At 69.4% G+C, this 21,319-nt stretch overlaps 2 protein-coding genes across 2 annotated transcripts; one reads left to right on the forward strand and one right to left on the reverse strand.

Moving 5' to 3' along the window:
• Positions 1-11,606: 11,606 nt before the first annotated feature.
• AOC1 (amine oxidase copper containing 1) lies at positions 11,607-16,376 on the forward strand (the record flags this gene model as incomplete). The annotated part of the gene is given in 10 exon segments (XM_082015667.1): positions 11,607-11,645; positions 11,647-11,705; positions 11,707-11,825; positions 13,084-13,326; positions 13,329-13,439; positions 13,442-13,760; positions 13,762-14,645; positions 14,931-15,219; positions 15,816-15,948; positions 16,098-16,376. Coding segments are annotated over 10 exon segments (2,475 nt in total).
• A 1,681-nt stretch (positions 16,377-18,057) lies between these two features.
• LOC309416091 (voltage-gated inwardly rectifying potassium channel KCNH2-like) lies at positions 18,058-20,802 on the reverse strand (the record flags this gene model as incomplete). Its single annotated transcript, XM_082015668.1, has 7 exons — positions 18,058-18,252; positions 18,574-18,745; positions 18,843-19,029; positions 19,274-19,718; positions 19,974-20,167; positions 20,280-20,532; positions 20,608-20,802. 7 exons carry the CDS (start codon positions 20,800-20,802, stop codon positions 18,058-18,060), a joined length of 1,641 nt encoding a protein of 546 aa, XP_081871794.1.
• Between the last annotated feature and the right edge of the window lie 517 nt (positions 20,803-21,319).

Genomic DNA, 21,319 nt, shown 5'->3' on the forward strand with positions numbered 1-21,319 from the left:
CCCGCGGGGGTCCGGAGGCCCCGTTGTTCACGGAACGGTGGGGCGCCTGTTACGACGGCCGTGCTGGCGTGGGACGGCAGCGCGCCTGCCCCCGCCGCGCACAGAGCCGCTCCGGCTCCCCTCCTCGCCGGGGGGGCCGTGGTCCGTGTGCTGCCCGCCTTCCCGGCAGCCACCCCGCGCTCCGCTCTTGGGTGAGCGGGGGCTTCCCGAGGGCCGACAGATGTGCCACGGCCCGGAGACGCCATTCCTCCAGCCGTGACCCGCACCACCCGTGCCGCCGCCCGCGCGCCTGCACGCGGGCAGCCCGGGGGCCTGAGGTGGGGATTTTTCCGTATTTTTTCGTTTTTCTCCGTTTCCAAGCAAGTGGGCCAGGCTGCTGCAGCGCACACGGGGGACGAGGAATTTAAGACCCGGTAGCCAGAAGGATCGCATCGAGCGCAACGAGACATATTGCAAGCGTTCGCACTTGCGTGGCGTCATCGCGAAGGAGCGAGCCCCCCTCGGTTTTGCCGGCAGCCTCATGTCTCCCCATCTGCTCGTGATCCCCTGCTCTGGAGCTGTTCGGCAGGGCGAGAAAGCGCTGTGGAACTGGGGCGCTGGGATCAGGAGCCGCCGGTGCTCAGCACCGCAGCGGCGCCGCAGGAGCGTTTCCAGGCCAGCGCTGGGGGGGGGCCGCTGGTGATTTATGCTGGTTGTTACACAGACGCATCCCGAGCGCAACACCCGCCATGGTCCCAGGTGGCTTTTTTTGGGACGCCCTACTTGTGCCGCCGTCCTGCACGTACACGTGGTTCAGCTGCCGGTAACCAGGCCGAGAGCCGGTCACACGCGGAGGGGCTGGGGAGTGACGGGGAGCACGGGACCACGCAGCAGGGCTCGCTCGGATGCAAGCGCTCCTTTGTGCTTTATGACTCAAAAAAAAATCACAAAAAGTCCAAAACTCGCTTTCTTCTTTCTTCGCCGTTCAGAACGAGTTCGTGAGGCTGGAAGACATTTTCCCAATTATATTTCTGGAACGAGACCAGAGCTGGAAGGGCCAAGGGCGTGTAAGATACTGAAGAGTGTCCATCATCCTCTTCCTAATACCCTCAAGGACACAGATTTCGTCTCCGCTTTCTCACTGCTAAAAATTACGGCGATGACTTCACCGTGAACCAAGCGCTGAAGGAACAGGAGAGGCTGGACGTGGCTTGCCCAAAGGCATAACCCGGTACCCGTGGAGCGAGGCCCCGGGACAGCGGTTTGGCAGAGCGTTTGGCACCCAGAAGGACCCGCAGGCTCTCCCAGCTGATGGCGTTGGGGTCTGGAAGGACATTTCCTCTGGTTCTCTAATACACTGAAAAACCAGACTGTCCCCGGGCTGCTGCCTGCCGCGGCATCGGCCGGGGGGAGAAATCCGTCTCCGGCGGTCTCCCACCACCCCAGGTCGGTGGGACAGGTAAGGCTGCCGAGCGCAGGCAGGAGCTGCTCCGGTCTGCCGAGCGCCGTGGCGGGCTCACACCCTGCACAGCACGGACCACGGTGACGGCGGCAGAGGCCCGCCTTGGAAAGGAGATGCTCGTGTTTACGTCGAGACAAAGGACGATGCACGGACCCTCCGTAGCGCACGACCCTCGTGTCTGCACGCCGGTTCGCACTCTCACGGCCCTCGCGGGTCCCACGTCTTCCCCAGGCCGCGGCAACAGGCACCCCAGCCCTACAGCAGCTGCAGCGCGCAGCAAACCACCCTTACACAAAAACTCTCCGGTTTGGGCAAACAATCCCGACGGGGGTGAAGGACGGACGGCGATGCGGCAGCCGGTTACACGGTTGCGGCTAGCTTTCCCTGCGGTACCCGTCCCGTTTACCGGGGACGCCGCACAGCCCTCTGCCAGCAGACCCAGACGGGGAGCGGAGCCGCCCCGAGGGCCCACCGGGTGCGGGAGCCCTTCCCGCCGCGAGCTTCCACCTTTCCCCAGGAAAATCCAGTTACCAAACCAGCTGGTGCGCAGGGGTGCTGGAAGCACCGACGCTATTCCCCCGTATAACGCATCTCATCTCGGGAACAATACCCACTAGGACTTCCCAGGACAGAAGTCTCCTGCTCTGCGGGGAAACAACAAAAGACTTTGTGATCACCCAAAAATTTTTTGTGACAAATTGCCCCCCCCTTCATACTATTTTGGCATTGCCCATTGCCAGGGTTAATCATAGAATCACAGACTGGTTTGGGTGGGAAGGGACCTGTAAGGCCCATCTAGGCCAACCCCTGCCATGAGCAGGGACATCCCCAACCAGAGCAGGTTGCTCAGAGCCCCGTCCAGCCTGACCTGGGGTGTTCCCAGGGATGGGGCATCCACCACCTCTCTGGGCAACCTGGGACAGGGTTTCACCACCCTCATCGTGAAACATTTCTTCCTTCAATCTAGTCTGAATCTCCCCTCTTTTAGTTTAAAACCGTTACCTCTTGTCCTGTCGCTACAGGCCCTGCTGAACAGCCTGTCCCCATCTTTCTCCTCAGCCCCTCTCACCCTGGCAGCTGCAGGAAGGTCTCCCCGGAGCCTTCTCTGCTCCAGGCTGAGCCCCCCCAGCTCTCCCAGCCTGTCCTCCCAGCAGAGCTGTTCCAGCCCTCAGAGCGTTGCTGGGGCCTCCCCCGACCCCCTCCGGCAGGTCCATGCCTCCAGGTCTCCTCGTCCCTGTGCTCCCACCACAGCGCACGCAGCACCTCTGCCACCGTGACAGGGGACGACACTCTGTGGGACTGGCCGCAGCAGTAAGGAAGACAGAGGGGATGGCAAAGCCCGCGGGACCCAGTCCCTCTTCTCCAGACAGAGAAAATCACGTCTGTCACAGGGGTACAAGCCTTGTACCCGCTTCACATGGGGTACAAGAGAAGAAAAAGAGGAGGACAGTGTCACAGTCAGCGACAAAACCAGATCAATTGAATGACAAATCACTCAGTTGTTTCAAAAATCTGTTGGGTATTTTTGGCCAAAGATCACGCTTCCCTGCCTCCCACGCTGGCAAGATCCCGATTAACCTTTGTGCAATTAGCTTTTCCCAGAAGATGAGATTTCATCTCGCTAAGGGGAATAAAGGGCATGCCGGGAAGGGACGTCACAGAGCATGACACCCACATGCTCACACGGATGTGCCACCTCCTCCGGCTCGGGCGTGCGCTGGAGACGTTGCGGGCTCGCCGCGGCGCCCGCTCAGCATAGGCGCACACCGCGGGGCAGAGCTGGGACCCTCCGCGGCGCTGGCAAAGGATGCCTTGCCGGCGAGATCCTGAGGCATCGGCCAAGTGCTGAAGTCGCAAGGACGCCCTGTCCGACAGAAGGGCCTGCACAGAAGGAGAAGGGCTCACTCTGGAGGCTGCAAAGTCCGGAGGAAAAAAACCAACCCACACTTGGAGAGTTTGGCTATTCAGTCGTGCTCAGAAAAGACCCTAAAAAGAGGAGACACAGTGACAAAACCCCTCAGTGACCCTCTGCAGGGGGCAGAGGGTTATTAAGGTCCAATCTCCCGCTCACATACCTACAAAGACATTTCCCTCTGAAATTCGTGATGGAGTTTCCTCGAAACAGCGTGGGTAAGGCGGGCGGCCCCTGCAAGAGCCGCGCCTGGCAGCGACCCCCGGGAACCGCAGAGAGCCCTTTATCTCTCAGACACAACCAGCTACGCTCAATCGATCAAACAATCTGGTTTTCACAGATGACGTGAAGGGCTCTGCTAGTGGCAAAGACAGAACCGAGAGCGCCTGGGGCAATCGCGCACACTGCCACGCTTCGCCAGGACGGCGTACAGGACCGAGGCGAAGACGGGACCCGGGGAAGCTGCAGACGGGGACTGCAGTGGGCCAGAGGCTCTTTCCAAAAGCTACCAAGATGCAACCGGGAGGCTCTGCAGGTCCTTTTCATGCCCGAAGGGGAGAGAGAGAAGGGGCAGGTTTAGCACCCAAGGGTTGAGTGGGACTGATCCCGCGGGGGAGACAACGGTCTGCGCCGTAAAACGGGGGGGCTGTGGATGCAAACTGCAACGCTACAGCCTGGGGCAGCCGAAGGGGGAAAGCTGCACTTGCGTGGAAAGGAAGGCTGGGCTTTTAAAACCACTTATCCCGTTTTCTCCAGCAGCAAGGGCGCTGCTCAGCTCGGGTGATTTAGTAGCTGCTCTTTCCAAAGCAGCCCTCCATGCCTTAAAAGGAAACATCCCTTCGGTGAAACTCTGAATCCGGGCCCCAAAAAGAAGCATAAACTCATAAAAGGCCTGAGTAATGGAAGATTTTCTCTTAAAAGAAAGAAACAGCTGGCGGAAGAGATGAGGGAGTTTACAGGGCCATTGTGTGTTTTGTTATTCTTTTGATTACAAGGTATTTGACTGCCTTTACAGGCGGAAAAAAGCTGCATCTGGTGTGAAGGCACCAGCTGGAGCAATTCAAACCCTCCTCCGACGGGGGAGAGCCGAGAACCGCAGCAACCGCACCGTGAGCGGAGGGATCGGCTCCAAAGAACAGCGTTAAAGGAGACGGCGAAGCTCAGCTTCACGCCTCCGTGCTGTAAAAGCACCCGATGTACATGGCAAGGTGATGAAGGCAAAGGAAAATCAACCCCGTTTCATGCCGAGCAGGAGCAAAGTGCAGCCTCGCGGGTCTAAAGAGGATTGGTATAAAGGGGTGGGTTAGGAACAAGAGACGTTCCATGAGACGGGACAAATAATCCTATTTCTGTTGCTCGGTGGGTACAAGGTTTCCAGGAAGCTGCTTCAATTTTGGAGGGGAGGTGACAGCAAACTATTTTTTCTCATAAACAAGAAACAGGTCTTCTGCTAAGAAACATGAGAGTGAAAGGTCTCAGAAGAAACACAGCATGAGTTGTGGAAACATGTCTGAAACTTTCCAGACGTGTCCAGTCCTTGTGTTTGCTTTTCACAAGGTGCACCACAGTCCAGACCCTTTGTAACCAAAGTCTTCAAAACACATTTTTCCCCGTCAGCCTGCTCCGATGGCAGTCCTCGCCGCGATAGCGAAGGGAATGCAGGACGACGGCTCAAGGCCAGAGAAGTCTGGCAGAGGTTTATTTTGAAACGCCACATCTGATAAAGCCCTTGCTCTGGGAGGCGGCCGTTTGGATGAGACTGCTCGCTGCCGGGCGCAGGCAGGCACGCTGCCAGCCGGTGCTCACCAGCCGGTGGCACCCGCCTCCAACGCACCGGTGAGAGGCCCCAGGGGCAGCTGGCTGACACAAAGCCGGTCTCTGGAGACATCCACGAGTGCTTTCTCTGCAGGGATGTCTCCCACGAGAGAAGAGGGTGGCACGCGTATTCACAGGAAGCCACACAGCACACTTCTCTGGTTTATCACGTCGTCATAACCCCTGTGCACAGCCACGCTTAAGTCAGCTGGCAAAACCCTTAGGAAAGGTACGACTGCACGCCCATGAGACAGGCCAGCAGCATGAGAGGAGGTCAAAAAACCAACGCAGATGTCAGAAGTCACCCGAGGCAGAGGGAGAACAAGAAAGAATGCCCCTGCACCACCATTTCGCTCCGTGCTCACCCCATCCTTCAACAGGGCAAGCGCTTCCAGGCCCCTTCTCCCAAAAGGGATCAGCTGGAACAGCTTCCACGTGAGGAACAGCAGGCTGGGAGGCTTCAGCTTCAGGGAAGACGTTGGCAGGAAGGCGATGGAGCTCTGCTAAGTCACAAGCAGCTGGAGAGGGCGGAGGAAGATCGCCTGCCTGTTTACTCTCTCTCCAGCACAGGAATGGGGGTGAAGCAAGCAGGACCCCATTTCAAAACTCAGGGTCAAGAGGAGAGGAATGTGTTCAGAGACATCGTTATGCAGGCTCATAACGACGCAGAAGCAAGCGAGTGAAGTCTCACCTTACCAAAAACCAGACATATGTCCGGTGAACCTCTGGCAATACTGTGAGCAGCTGCTTTTGCTGAGCATTTAGGTATCTCCAGCCTCCTCCTGTAAAAGGGATGGCCTTTCAGAGGCTGCGGAATTGCTGCTGCCTCCTCCAGAGAACTGGGTTATCCCAAAGGCCAGGTCTATCTCAGACTCCAGCACAGGGAGGCTCTCCCCGGTTCTTGCCACCACCAGACCACATATCCCATCTGAACATGAAGATTTTGAGACTGGCACCTTAAAACACAGAACAAAAGATGTTTGTCTGGTTCACCCTTACTGTCCTGATAACGGCATCACTGTGCTCTTCACCAACTGAAGTAACGCAGCTTGGCACATGCAACAGTGCCGAATTCTCTCATCCTTTCCCTGGCGGGACACACCGTTAACAGGGCACGGAAAAGCTCCTACATACGAGTGTTCTGGGGTACATCTGGAAAGGATGCCTACATCTGCTGCGCCCCGAAGCCGAGGGCAAGCTGCCGAGGGACAGCGTGGGAGCACGACGGGGGCTCAAGGTACCCTTCCGACCCTGCTGCTGCCGATCCAGGAGACGCTGAAGACACAGACCACCGCACCACGTGTCTGCTCGGACTGTGTGTGTGTGGAGGCTCCAAACAGTTAACCAGCTGCACTGTAATTACGATTTGCTGCTCTGTGCAAACCCCCAGCCCGTTTCTGGACAGAGCAGCATAACACTTGCAGGACCAGACAGCTGCAGCAGACTCTAACCTCCGCAGGCTCAAGCAGCTCTGCCGAGCTATCGGGTTGATCCAGCCACCTCAGCCATTTCCTTAGCACTCGCTTTGCTCTCGCCTCTCCTTTGGCAGAAGCGGGTTTGTCAACACCTTTTTGTTGCTCTTCAGGGCAAGAGGGAGCTCCTCCTTGCTCTCCCAGGGCCATTTACCACCTGCGCCGCACTCTGCATGTGGCTGATAACATACTCCGCTGTGAAACATAAACACCCCCTCTGTGGTTTTGTTTCAAAGGCCCCTTTGATTCCAGACATGCTTGTGTGGTTTCCTTTTATAGAAACAGAGGAGTTTTTCCTTTAAAACTAGAACAGTTTTCCAAATCCTCAGTGAGCCCGCGTTTATAAGGAGGCAGCCGCTGCGCATGGGTCTGCTGCAGCTGCGATGGTAAACGCTCCCGCAGTCCGGGAGCACGTCAGGGCCATGCGAGGGATCGCCATCCCTGCATCTCAGATTTTAAAATGCTGCTGAAAGCACTCTGCAACCACAGCTTTGGCTCGGTATGACCAACAAGATAGCAAAAGCCAAGCAGCTTTAGGGAGAGCTTCTGTCGCTGCCCAGATGCACTTCAAAGTCCCACTGGGGAACTGTCACACAGGCACCCACCCTGCCGCTCCGCGTCCACTCCTGGTGAAACCACTCCGCTTCTAAAAGGTCCTTGTGCCCTTTGGTGTGACCTACGATGGCGCCTGGCCTGCCCGCCACGTCCTTTTGTGTCTTCTGGGGCTCTGGCTTTGGGGAAGAGCTCTTACTCCCCCAAAACCACGAGCTTTGCTGGACTTGCACTACGTTTTGAGACACCTGTGACCTTCCTCAAGGCTGGATGGCTACAGCAATCCTACACAGAGCCCCATACAACTCCCCTACATAATGCGATAACCACGCTAACGTGGCAGACAGCACACGCTCTCTGGGACTCTTCTCGCACAAGCACCAGGGAACACACAGAGGCAGGTTTGAAACGGCTCCTTCCGAGGCGCGAGGAGGTTCCCAGTTCTAACAGAGGCAAAGCACATCTTCCCTGCAGCCAGTTCCTTAGGCTGCCACCCCTAAAGAATTCCCCCCCCGCCCCTGCACGCAGCGGGGTCTCCGGACCCTGCAAACACTCCCGAAGCTGCCAGGCTGCACCCGCCGGGCCCTCGGTACCACTCCCGCACGCCAGCCACACTGACAGCAGGCCGGGCCCACCAGCCCAGGCCAGGCCCAACTCCAGGCCCAGGCCCAGGCCCAGCTCCATGCACAGGTCCATGCCCGGGCCCTGCTGGGCCTCGCCCGCACGGCTGGGCCCTGCTGTCCACCGCAGGGGCCCGAGCTGGCGGTGCCGGTACTACTGGCCGGGCTCCAGCCCGGAGGGGAGCGCCCCGGGACGGCAGCGACCCGCGGCGGGGCCGGCCGGAGAGGGCCGGGGGCATGGCGGTCCTCCCGGCCGGGCCGCGCCGCCACAGCGACCGCGGCCGCTCTAGGCCGACCATAGAGCGGCAGCCTCGCGACCCCTGCCGCGCCGCGCGCGCATGCGCAAGCTCCAGGTCGCCCCGCCCCCGCCGAGGCGCGAGGGCGGTTGCTATGGTGACGGAGGAGCGAGGGGGCGTTGCCGCTGGGGCGTGGGAGGGCGGGGCCAAGGGCAGTGTTGCCATGGGAGGGAGAGGGAGGGGAAGTGCGGCGGTGTGGAGGGGCGTTGCCATGGGGACGGGGGTTCGGGGAGGCGTTGCCATGGGGATGGGTGTTGCCGTGGGGATGGGAAGGTCAGGAACACGTTGCCATGGGGACGGGGGTAGCCGTGGGTGCTGGAGGGGCCGGGGATGCGTTGCCATGGGGATGGGCGCACGAGGGACAGGCAAAGGCATCGCCATGGGGTTGTGCCCCCCCCCCGGCCCTGGGGACACCCCCCGGCACCCCCGCGCTCCCCATCCCGGGGGCAGTGGGGCGCGGTGGGGTGCCCCCCTCGGGAGACGTCCCCATCCACCACTCGGGGGGGGCAGTCGCCCGTGGGGGTAGCCCCCCGGCGGGGTTCCCTGGGCCACGGCGGCTGCCAGCCTCCCGCCCCGCCGCGTTTGGCCCGAGCCGGGCGACGGCAGAGGTGGGCAAACGGGCCCCCCCGACGGCGCCCGGGGCTGGTGGCGGTGGGTGGGCAGGGTCTGCAGGCCCCTGGGGAGAGGGCGAGCGGGGGGGCGGGGGAGCGGGGGAGCAGACACGGCCCGGCACCCCGAGCACCAGCACTCCCGGGGGGGCAGAGCTGGGTGCCGAGTGCTGCCGAGCGCACCGGAGCGTGCGGCGGCTGCGCGGCGAGGCCGGCGGCCCGGCAGCCCCAGCAGCGCCGGCTGACCGGCCTTTCTCCGTGACGGATTATGTCGACGTGACGGCTTCCCCCGCCGAGCCGCAGGCCTTTCGGGCGGTAATCCCGGCGTAGCTGCTGCGGCGCAAAGCCCCACGGTGGCTCATGCGCCGAAGCGCTGCCTTCTCGGGCACTGCCGATGGCCTCTCCGCAGGTGGGGACTGCAGGGGTCCGGCCGAATCCCCCGCGGCTCTACCCGGCTCAGGGTCTGCTCTGGGATGGATCCCCCCGACCTGCGGGGCAGCAGGAGAGACGTGGCCACCACCAGCCCCGTGGGCAGCACCCCTGGGCTACGGGGGCTGCCGCCTGCTAGCCCAGGCTGGTGCGGGGACGAGCCCAGGCACGGAGACGGTGTTTCATCGCCTCTGGCGCGGCCGAGGCTCGTGCTCCCGGGATGGCGGGGGGAGAAGAAGGAGCAGCGGCTTCCCTCAGCACCCCTCGGCGAGGGCGTCCCCTCCACGCCTGACCCCGGTCGATCCCGCAGACCCCTCCTCACTTCCGAGCGGCGAGGTCCGCCACGCGGTCGTGCCGACATGAGCTCCACTGAGCCCCGTCGCCCCTCTGAGGCAAAGGCTGCTGGCTCCGAGCATCATCATCCTCCTCCTGCCCCTGTGCCCTGCAAGAACCGCACGGCGACGCTGCGCAGCTGCTGGCGTTGGCGCACGTGGGCTTCGCTCCCACAGATGCCGGCGGTGGTTCCTCAGCTTTCTGCCGCAGCTCTGCCCCGCACCGGGAGGAAGGCGCCGGCTCATGAAGGCCCAGTGGCCCAGAGCCCCCTCCCTGGGGACGGCAGGCGTGAGACATCACCGAGCGTGTCCCACGCTGGCTCCAGGCCCGCGGGTGCGGCTGCCCGGCAAAGCGTGTCCTGGCGGGGTCTGGCCCCGCGGAGCATCCCTGGATGGGGTGGAAACCTCCCTGGGGAAGTGGCAGGGAAGGGACAGGCAATCAGCGGCCACTGGTGTCCCCGGCGCTTCAGCCAGCTGTAAAACCTGTGGGAGATCACTAAACTGCCCGCACCAGGGTGTCAGCACCGAAACTGCCCCGCGGGAGCGGGCGCCGGGGAATCGTTCCTGCTTTCCCAAGGCAGCTTCGGCTCAGCGCTCGCTTCCAGCGATGCCGCCTCGAGTAAGGCTAAACACCGGCAGCAAGGGACGTGCCGCAGCCCGGGCTTTGTAGCCGCGGAACAGGAAATGTCTTGGGCACCCAAATACGTATTTGGCATGGCTCGCGTGGCGCGCGGGGTTGGAAACAGCCACAGCAGCGGCGGCGTTCCCTGCGGCTGCTGCGGGCCCCCGGGGAACCGCACGGAGCACAGCTCGTCCCCGGCCGTGCCGCAGCCCCGGGCTCGCTCCCACCGCACAGCCCCGCCGGCCTTCGGGCCGGGGGGCGGCCCTGGGGAGCGGGGGGGGCGCTCCGGGGACGGCTCCCGGGGTCCCCCGCAGCGCCCGATCCCAGCGCCGCGGCCGGACGCCGCTCCCGTCCGTGCCGGCGCGGGGAGCGGCGGTCGGGGCCCAGGTGAGCCCTGCCGGTGGGGAGGCCTGGCCGGGGTGGGCAGCTCCTCCCCGGGGCAGGCGCTGCGGCAGCTGCCCGGCCACGTGTGGCTTGGCAGAGCCTGTCCGTCCGTCCGTCCGTCCGTCCGTCCGTCGGACGTACCCAAGGGGCACCCGCGATGCTCCCGGAGCAGGAGTAGGACGGACGCGGGCCCCGGTGTCCCCTGGGCGGCAGCGGGGGGCTGCGGCGCCCAGCGGGGCAGAGCGGTGGGGCGGGAGGCGCGGGGGTCTGGGGGCGGGGAGGCTCCCCCCGCTCTATCCCACGTCCGGCTTTACCCTCTTCCCCCGCGTTCTCCTTCCACCTCCGCTTCCCGCGCGAGCACCGCCCCCACCCGCGCACCCGCCTCCCCCGGGACTCGTCCCGGCTGCGCGACCCCCGGCCGAGGCTGGGGGGCTCCGGGCCCACGGGGGTCGCCGCGGCACGCCTGGCCCCGCACGCCGCTGTCGTGCCGCGGGGCGCGCCTGAGCCCGGCAATCATTAACCTGGAGCGGAGCGGAGCGCCCGCCGCCCCCTCCTCCTCCTCCTCCTCCTCACCCCCCCGGGCAGCCGCGCCCCCCAGCCCCCCCCCGGCTGCCGGGGCTGGGGGCTCCGCTGGGGGACCCGCATGCAGACCTTCCTGGGGCTCCGCGGGGCGGGGAGCTCCGTGTCCGGCCGACCCACTTCCCACGCGGGACAGAGACGCGGGGATCCACGGAGGGGAGGCACCGGCGGGGTGGGGTATCTGGGACTTCTGAACTTTTGGGGGCCGGGGGGCTGCGGGGGTGAGGGGGAAAGCCCTGCGCGGAGGCCCTTTGCGTGGCCATGGTCTCGCGTGGGTTTGTCCCGGCTGTTATCTCGCCTCGTCCCTGGAGTTTGATCGCAGCGAGGCCACAAAGAGCAGAACCCCCGGCGCGGGGGGGGCGGGGGGGGGGGAACGACCGGGCGGCCGCGGGGCCGGGGCCGGAGCCTGCGTGGCCGCTGGGTGTTCATTAACCCGCGGGGGGCCGGGCGTGCAGCCCCACGCGCGGGCTGGGACGTGAGGCGGGGCAGCACCTCCTCTCCCCGCTTCGCGCCCATCCCAGCGGGGGGGTGGGTGGGGGGCGAGATGTGCCCCCAAGGAACCCCCACGCCGCCCACAGCCCGGGGGTCTGCTGTCACGGTGCGTGGGTTGCGCGCCCGCCCGCTGCCCGGCTCGAGGGTGCGCGTGGTGGTGGTGGGGGTTGCTCCGGAGCCCCTCCCCCCCCCGCGTGGGGCCCCTCCCGGCTCCCCCCGCGTGGGCGCGCCGGGCGGGAGCGCGACGGCGAGCGGCGGCGGGAGCGCGCAGGTGCGGAGCGGCGGAGCGGGGGTCGCATCCCGCGGGAGCGTGGGGGGGGCATGGGACACGCGTGCCGCGGGGGTGTGGCGCGGCGGGGGCCGGGCCGGCGGCAGCAGCCGTGACCCCGGGCAGCGCGGGGGGGCGGGGGCAGAGCGCGGGCAGCGGCGCGCAGGCAGGTTCCCAGAGCGTGGGCAGGTGAGCGGGGGGCAGAGGAGGGGGCTTGGGGGGGCTGCCTGCGAGGGGGGGCTTCTCCCCGGGGGGCCGGCACACCGAGGGGCTCCTCCGCCCCGGTGGGGTGCTCAGTTCCGGTTGGGGTCTGGCAGCCGCCGTGGGGAGCAGGTGCTTTGGGGCGCCAGGGCAGCCCCGGGTGACAGGGGGGGCTCCGGGGGCAGTGGGGCAGGCCTCGGGGGGGGCAGCCCTGGCATGGGACCCCTGCGTGGCACGGGGGCACCCTCAGGGCTTTGGCTGTGCCCCCGTGCCCCCGTCTCGCCGGCGGGAGGTGGGAGCCGCCGGCCGCCCCGCACAGTGCGGGCCCCCTCCCTGCCCCAAAAGCCCCCCTGGCCCCACAAGCCAGTGTCCCCCAGGCCGCGGGTGGTCCCGTCCCATGGCCCAACACCCCGGGCGAGGCTGAGTCCCCCTGCCCCTGCAGCCACCACGCAGCCCCTGCCGCAGCTGCCGGCCGTCGCGGGGTGCTGCCGCGTGCCCGTCGCCCCCAGCACCCCGCGGCCCGTGGGGGTGGCGGGTGCTGGGCGGGGGTGCCGGGTGGACGGGGCCATCGCACCCCGGGCGGAGCCCGGCCCCTTCTGCCGTGGCTGCCTGGTCCCTGTGAACCGCCGCTGCGGGGTTCGCTGGGCCCCCCCCGGCTGGGGTTCCGGCAGAGGGACCCCTCAACCGGGGGGACTGTGCCCGTGGCTGGATCCCCAGCACCCCGACAGCTCCCTCCTGCGGCTGGGCGCTCCCGCGGGGCTGGTGCTTGGCACCCAGCAGGTCCACGCTCCCCCGGGACGGCACGGCGTGACGCGGTGCGCTGCCTGCCTCGCTGGCGCAGCGGCGCAGGACAGGATGGCACGTGCCGTTGTCACCCGGCGGCACCCGTGCCACGCAGGGCCGGCGCTGCCCAGGGAGCGTGGGGTGAGCGCCCGGTCTGCACCAAAGGCTGCGGCAGAGAGCGGGGATCGGCTGTCCCCCGTCCCCGGGGACCGCGTCGGTCACGGCCGGCTGCCGGCAGGGACACGGCCCGGCGGCCAACTGCTCCCCCTGCCCCCAGGTCCCCCAAGGATGTGGCGGCTCCGGCTCGCCTGGGCGCTGGCCGTGCTGGGCGTCGCGGCCGGCTCCAGCCCCGGCCCCACCGCACCGCCCCCGGACAAGGCCTCCATCTTCGCCGACCTGTCTCCGGCGGAGCTGCGGGCCGTGCGGACTTTCCTGATGAGCCGCCCGGAGCTGGGGCTGTCCCCGAGCCGCGGGGGGCCCCTGGCCAAGAACAGCCTCTTCCTGGTGGAGCTGCTGCCCCCAAGAAGCGGCTGGCCCTGCGCTACCTGGACCAGGGCGGCCCCCGGCCCCGGCGCCAAGCTCGGGCCGTCGTCTTCTTCGGGGGGCAGGCGGAGCCCAACATCACCGAATTCGCTGTGGGCCCCTGCCCCGGCCCAGCTCCTACCGGCCACTGCCCTTCAAGGGGGGCCGCGCCATCCCCTTCGCCGCCCGGCCCATGACGCAGCTGGAGTACGAGCTGCTGCACCGCACGCTGGCGCAGGCGATGGAGCCGCTCTACCGGCTGCTGCGCGACTCCACCGGCTTCTGGTACCACAACTGCTCCCGGCACTGCCTGACCTTCTCGGACATCGCGCCGCGGGGGCTGGCGCCCGGCGAGCGCCGCAGCTGGCTGGTGCTGCAGCGCTTCGTGGAGGGCTTCTTCCTGCACCCGGTGGGGGGGGGGCTGGAAGTTGTGTGGACCACGGGACCCCGACCCGCGGCGCTGGGCGGTGCAGCGGCTCTGGTACAACGGGCAGTACTTCTCCAGCCCGCGGGAGCTGGCCGAGCGCTACGAGCGGGGGACGCTGGCGGTGGCCCGCCTGGCCGAGCTCCCGTCCCGGCAGCTCTTCTCCAGCTACGAGCCCCGCGGGCGCTTCACCACCGGCACCCCCACCGAGGTGCACGGGGCCAAGGTGTGCGAGCCCCAGGGCCGGCGGTACCGGCTGCGGGGCAACCAGCTGGAGTACGGGGGCTGGAGCCTGGCCTTCCGCCTGCGCTCCTCCGCCGGCCTCCAGCTCTTCGACCTGCGCTTCAACGGGGAGCGCCTGGCCTACGAGGTGAGCGTGCAGGAGGCCATCGCCTTCTACGGCGGCCACACGCCGGCCGCCATGCAGACCAAGTACATGGACGCCGGCTGGGGCATGGGCGCCGTCACCTACGAGCTGGCCCGCGGCATCGACTGCCCCGAGGCAGCCACCTACCTGGACGCCCACCACCTCTACGACGCCGACGGGCCGGTGCGCTTCTCCGGCGCCATCTGCGTCTTCGAGCAGCCCACCGGCGTGCCGCTCCGCCGCCACTTCGACAGCGACTTCCAGGGCGGGTACCACTTCTACGCCGGCCTGGAGGGGCAGGCGCTGGTCCTGCGCACCACCTCCACCGTCTACAACTACGACTACATCTGGGACTTCCTCCTCTACCCCAACGGCGTGATGGAGGCCAAGGTCCACGCCACCGGCTTCATCCACGCCACCTTCTACACGCCGCAGGGCCGGCGCTACGGCAGCCGCGTCCACAGCCACCTCCTGGGCAACCTCCACACCCACCTGGTGCACTACAAGGTGGACCTGGACATCGCAGGTGCAGCCCCCCGCCGCCCCCGGCCGGCCGCCGCCGGCGCCGGGAGGTCGATGGGAGGTGGGACCAGCGCCCACGTGGAGTTCCGGGGGCTCGGGCGCCTCGTCCCCCGGCGACCGTCGCTGTCCGGGCGCCGCCCGGACCCTCTGAAGACGGTGCCCCCCGGGGCGGCATCTGCGTGGGGTCCCAGCCCCGTGCCCCATGCCAGGGGCTGCCGGGCGGGCTGCTGTCTGCGGGCTGCCGGCGCACCCCGGGCCGCGCTGCCGCTCACAGCCTCTCTGCTTGCAGGCACCGGCAACAGCTTCGAGACGATGGACGTGCGCTTCGAGAACATCTCCAACCCCTGGAGCCCGGGCGCCCGCGTGGTGCAGCCCTGGCTGCACCGGCAGCCCCGCCGCAGCGAGCGCCAGGCCGCCTTCCCCTTCGGCAAGGCGCTGCCGCGCTACCTGCTCTTCTACAACCCGCACCGGCGCAACCGCTGGGGCCACCCGCGCAGCTACCGCATCCAGCACAGCTCCCATGCCGGGCGGGTGCTGCCGCGCGGCTGGCAGGAGGAGAAGGGCGTCTCCTGGGGCAGGTGGGGCAGGGGGTCCCCGCGGCAGGGGGATGTGGCTCCTGCCGGCCCCACTGGGCTCCGGCACAGCCGGCCCCGCTGCCCGTGTGCCAAGCCCGTAGCATCGCCCAGCCACCGTGGCCACAGTGCAGGGACCTTCCCGGACCCTCGGCTCCCTGTCCCCACCCTGGCAGCCCCTCTGCAGGCTGAGCCGGTCGCGGTCACAGCCGCCGGGCATCCCTGGCTGGCGGGTGACCCTCGGAGAGACCCCCATTCCTACCGCGGCACCCCGGAGCAGGCGGTGGCACCCACCCAAGGGACATGGGGGCCCCAGCCTGCACCCGCTCCCTCCCCTGCTCCCCTGGGAGCGCCCCGGCCGAGGGGCACCCTGGCTCCCCTGGCCTGGCACAGCGGTGATGCTGCCGCGCCAAGTCCCCCCCGGAGCTGAGGAGCCCTCCGGGACCCCCCGCCTCCCGCCAGCCCCCCGTGCCCCCGCTGGCACAGCTGGGGGAGCCCGGGCAGGGCCGGGAGATGGGTCCTCCCACCACCACGGCACCCACACGTGTGGGTCTGCTCCCTGACCCCGGCGATGGGCCTGACGCCGGCCCCGTCCCTCGCAGGTATCACCTGGCCGTGACGCGGCGCCACGAGAACGAGCCCAGCAGCAGCAGCATCTACGCCCAGAACGACCCCTGGGAGCCCCTGGTCAGCTTCGAGGGCTTCCTCCACAACAACGAGACCATCGAGGACCAGGTGACGCCGCGGGGACGCGGGGACGGAGCCGGGCAGGGGGGCGGCAGCCCAGGCACCGCGGCCAGGGGACCGGCGGGCCCCGCCGGCGCTCACGGCGGGGGTCCGCCACGCCGCGTGCCCGGCCGACGGCCATGGTCCCCTCGGCGCAGGACCTGGTGGCCTGGGTGACCGTTGGCTTCCTGCATGTCCCGCACGCCGAGGACGTCCCGAACACGGCCACCCCCGGCAACGCCGTCGGCTTCTTCCTGCGCCCCTTCAACTTCTTCGACGAGGACCCCTCGGTGGCCTCGCGCAGCCCCGTCATCGTCCGGCCGCTGGACCCCCCCGCCTTCTCCCGGCTGGAGATCCGGCGCTGGACGCCCGCCAGCCCCGGCCCCTGCGTCGCCCCGGGGCCCTTCGCCTACAACGGCACCTACCGGCAGGAGTGACCTGCCCCGGGGCTGGCGGGGGCCCCGGGCGCCCCGCGCCGCGCAGGAGAGGGGCGGCGGCACCGAGACACGGGCCACGCCGCGCCGCGCCACGCGGCACCCTGGGCTCAGTAAAGGCGATGCCAGCTCCTCCGGCCCCGTCTCTGCTGGCACGTTGGCGGGCACCGGAGCCCCGGCGGGCACGGGGAGCGCCGTGCCCCGCCGACTCGCTGTTGCAATATTTAATTGCGCCGCCGTTCAAGGCCGCTCCCCACCCCGCACCCTCCCCCCGGCCTTTGCACCCCCCGCGGCCCGCGCCCACGGGGGGATGGGTGCTGCCGTCGCCCCCCACGCCCTCCCGTGGGGTCCCGTCCCCCGCCCCGCGGCGCAGCCGCACACACAGCCGGGGCGTCCGTCCGGTTTATTGGGGGGACGGGGGGCACCTACCGCGGAAGGCGACATGCGGGGCTGGGCGAAACGGCGGGGCGGGCGCACGCGGCGCCCGGCTACGGGACGACGGCACGAACACGGCACACGCTACCGGGAGCCGGCGGGTGGGTGGGCGGCAGCCCCACGGCCCCGCCCGCGCCACCTCCCCGCCGGGGCGTCCCCCCTCCCCGTGCGTGGGGAGGCACCGCGGGCCGGGACGATGCTGGCAGGGGCCGCCCCCCCCCCGCCCCACGCCACCGGCCGTGCGGGGAGAGCGGCTGGGGGGATCCGGGGGCGCTGGGGGGGGCACCGGCAGCAGGCGTGGGGAGGGGGCTGCCCCCCGGCCACGCAGCGCTGCCCCACGGGCACACAGACGTCCCCGGCCGGCGGGACCACCCGCAGCCGGGACAAGGAGGGGGACACGGCTGGGGGGGGGGGGGCACGCGCCCGCCACGCGCCCCCGCCCCCGCCGCAGCTCGGTGCGCGCGGGTGTGCGCACGCACAGGCGCGCCGCGGCGGGCGGGGAGCGTGGCTGGGGTGAACGCACCCACGCACGCGTACGCACGGGCGCAGCCTGTCCGTCTGTCCCGAGAGAGCAGCGCGGGTGTCCTGGCACAGCAGGAGCCCCCCCCCAACCCCCCGGGACACACGCGGCGTCCCGGGGCGCTGGACACGAGTACACACGAGTACACACGAGTACACACGAGTACACACGAGTACACGCGCGCGCACACACGCGTGCGCGCACACACACGGGGCGAGCGCAGGCAGGCGGACCCGCAGCACATGGAAACACGCGTGACACACGCACACGGACACGCGCATCCCCCCCGCGCTCCCCCCGCGGCGCCGCCGGCCCCAGCGGCCCCGGGGGTGGCTCCGGCCGTGGGGCAGCGCGGCCCCGGCCGGCCGGGCGTCTGGCCGGGGAAGGGGCTGTGGGGCCGTGCCCACTGCGGCACTACGGGGAGGAGCAGGAGGGGGAGGAGGAGGAGGAGGAAGGGGAGGCGAAGAGCAGCACACGTCCGACAGTCCTGCCAGCCGAGCCCCGGGAGCGCCGGCACGGCAGCGGGGCGGGGGGCCTGGCCCCCCGGGTTAGGCCAGCTAACGGGGGTGCCGAGGGGCTCCCGCCGCCCCCCCCGCGGGCTGCCGGCGGCGGGAGGGATTGTCCGTGGGGGACGGCGGCCTGGAGCCCGCCGGGCCGGCCAGCGTCCTGGGGACGGGGGTCCCGCGTCCCCTCGCGCCGGGGGTCCCGGCCCCGTCCCTGCCCTGCCCATTAACTCCCGGGGTCGGAGCAGTGTCTATGCAGCGTCTGTGTGTCCGGCGCGGCGGCCAGCTGTCCGGGCAGGGAGAGGCGGCGCGGCGGGGCGGCCGCCGGCTCCACCAGCAGCACGACGTCCGGCGGCGGGGGCGGCTCGTCGCGGGGGTCCGGGGCGCGCGGCAGCTCCAGCGGCACCGGGTAGCGGGGAACCTGGGGGAGCAAAAGGGCAGCCGGCGTCACCGCCGTGCCGGCGGCAGCCGGGGACGGGGGCGGGAGCTGGCTGTGCCACGCGCCGGCGGGCAGCGGGGCTGGGGGATGCGGTGATGGGGCAAGGGAGGGGGCTGCGCCAGGCTTGGGGGGCTCCGGGGTGACCCCACACTGCAGTGGCCTGGAGGAGGGGGAGAGGGGCTGCCTCAAGCTTGGGGGTGCTGAGGGGTGACCCCAACCCACAGTGGGGCTAGAGGATGGGGTGATGGGGCACAGGAGAGAGGCTGCCCCAAACGCGGGGGTCTGGGGCCGGACTGCGCTCACCTGAGAGAGCGGCTGGATGGGGGTGATGGGGAGGATGGGCTGCAGCGGACACGGGGGGCCGGGGGGCTGGTGGGGGGACGAAACCGTGCTGTAGGCGGGCGGCACCGGCGCGGCCTGACGCTGCAGCAGCTGCATGATGGAGCCGATGTCCGCGGCCATGCGCGTCTCCAGCCTGCGGACAGACGCGCGTCGGGGCGCGTGCGGGGCACCGCACGCTGCGGGGCAGCACGACCCCGCGGGAGGCCCCGCAGAGCCCCCCGCCCCGGTACCTGTTGAGCTGCTTTTGGAGCAGGTCGAGGCGCGTCTCCACCTCGCAACGCTGGCGGCGGCTCATGGACGGCAGTGGGATGCCGAGGGCGGCATGAGCCGGGACGGTGCAGCGCGGCAGCTCCTGGTACTGCCGCCCCCGGCTCTCCCCCCAGAAACTGAAGATGTTGGAGACCCCCGAGAAGGCTCCTGTAAGGGCGGGGGGCGGGGAAGTCGGTGCCCTCAGGGCGTCCCGGCAGGCGGAGGCTCCCCGAAGCGCGGTGCGGGGCCGCGAAGGCGGAGGGGGTGCCGGGGCAGCGGCCGCAAGGGAAGGTGCAGGGCGCGGCCACGGGGGCCTGGGGGTTCGGGAGCTGCCGGGGGGTCCACAGAAGCCCGAGCAGGGAAGGGAGGAACGGGGGAACCCCCCGCCCCGCCCCGCGCCCCTCGTCCCCACCTGAGAGGGGGTTGCACACGTCGCTGCCCTCGCGCTCCTCAGCCTCGGTGGGCGCGGGCGCCGCGCCGGCCGGGCGGCCGCTGTGGAAGGGGGAGAGCGTGGCGGCCCCCGGCCCGGGGGGCTCGTCCTCGTCGCTGGAGGGGCAGCTGGAGGGCGAGCTGGAGCGGCAGGGCTCCCACTTGGCCAGCCCGCGCGGGGCGCCGGGCGCCCGGCAGCTGCCGCCCGGCCGCAGCGCCTTCTGCCCGCTCCGCAGCTCCCCGGCGTTGGCGGCGTCTGCGGGGGGACAGGCCGGGGTCACCGCGGCCCCCGGGGGCCGGGACCCTCCCCTCAGGCCCCCGGCCCCACCTTTCTCTGTGCGCCGGCGGAAGGAGAGCTTGCGCTTGCGCAGGCGGTTGAAGCCGCCGTCCGGCCCGTCGCTGCCCGGGGAGCCGGGGATCATGTTGGTCTGTGGAGGGGGGGAAAGGAGGCTGGGGGGCAGCCGGACCCCCGGCCCGGGCTGGCCGGGACCGGGGCGGCGGGAAGCGTCACGCGGAGCCGGCGGGCGACGCCGGGGGGCTTTTTGGCGCGGTGCTCCCCCTCCCCACCCCCCCCGCCCCAGCCAGGCGACGCCGGGGTGACCGTCCCCCATCCCCGCGCCGGGCCCCCGGCTGGCTCGGGACCCCCCCGGCTCGGCGGGACGGGCGCCCCCGCGGCCCCTCACATCGCGCAGGTTGAAGGTGATCTCCAGGCTGGACCAGAAGTGGTCGGAGAACTCGGGGTACATGTCCAGCACCTCCAGCAGGTCCTCGCGGTGGATCTTGTGCAAGTCGCAGTAGGTCAGCGCCCGCACGTCCGCGTTGGACTTCCCCGGCCGCGCGTACAGGTTCAGCGGCTCCCCGAAGATGTCGTTCTTCCCTGGAGGAGGGGAGGCGGCGGGGAGGGGGGCGTCAGCCCGCGGGGCGCGGCGGGGGCGGCGCGCGGCCGGAGGGGCCGCCCCCGCCCCGGCGCCGGGACCCCCGGGGCTCACCCAGGATGGCCACCACCACGTCCCCGCGCAGGATCTCGATGGAGCCGCGGGAGATGAAGTAGAGGGCGGTGAGGACGTCGCCGGCGTGCACCAGCGTGTCCCCCGGCGGGGCGTGCGTGGTCTTGAACTTCATGGCCAGGGCGCGCAGGCAGCCCTTGGTGGCCCCCTTGAAGGGCTTGCAGTTCTGCAGCAGGCTGCGGTTCAGGTGCAGGCAGATGTCGGCCTGCAGGCACTCGGGGAAGCCCTTCAGCACCTGCGGGACACGGCGGGTCACGGCGGGCGCGGGGCCGGGCGCGGGCGGGGGCCGCGCCGCCGGCCGGGCGCTCACCGCGTTCATGTCGATGCCGTTGGTGTAGGACCAGGCGTGCTGGAAGTACTCCTCCAGGCGCTGCCGCAGCGGGTTGGGGATCTGGTGGAAGCGGATGAACTCGCGGACGCGCAGCATCTGGGTGTGGTAGCGCGCGGTGCCCGAGTACAGCCGCTGGATGATGGCCGACACGTTCCCGAAGATGCTGGCGTACATCAGGGCTGCGGCGGGGCGGGCGGCGTCAGGGGCGGCCCCCGGCGCCGCTCCCCCGCGGCCCGCGGGGGGCCGAGGGCGCGCGGCGCCCGTCGCGTCTTCGCGGGCGCGACGCCCCCGGCCCGGGCGGCCCCGCGCACGCGCGCCGGCGCTCGCCCCCCGCCCCGTCCACCGCAGCGGACACCGGGGGTCCCGCCGGGCGGCCCCTGAAACGCGGCCTCTGCACCACGCTCGCCGCCGCCCCGCGGAGACGCGGCCCCGGGCGCGCGCCCGCGCGCGAGCGCACGCCTGCGGGAGCGCGGGGAGCTCGCAGAGCCGCGCACAGTTGGCGCCGTCTCACGGACGTGCCGCGGCTCCGTCGCGTGCTCACATGCGCGTGCTCACGCGCGCAGACGCAGCGGCGTGTGCTCACGCGCGTACTGCTCACAGCCGCACACGTGTGCGCGCCCTCATCACAGGTATGCACGCTCACGCGCACGTGCATGCTCACACATGCGTGTGCATGCTCTCACCACACGTA

The sequence above is a fragment of the Phaethon aethereus genome, assembly GCF_964289735.1.
Source record: "Phaethon aethereus genome assembly, contig: HAP1_SCAFFOLD_380, whole genome shotgun sequence".
Taxonomy (NCBI): Eukaryota; Metazoa; Chordata; class Aves; order Phaethontiformes; family Phaethontidae; genus Phaethon; species Phaethon aethereus.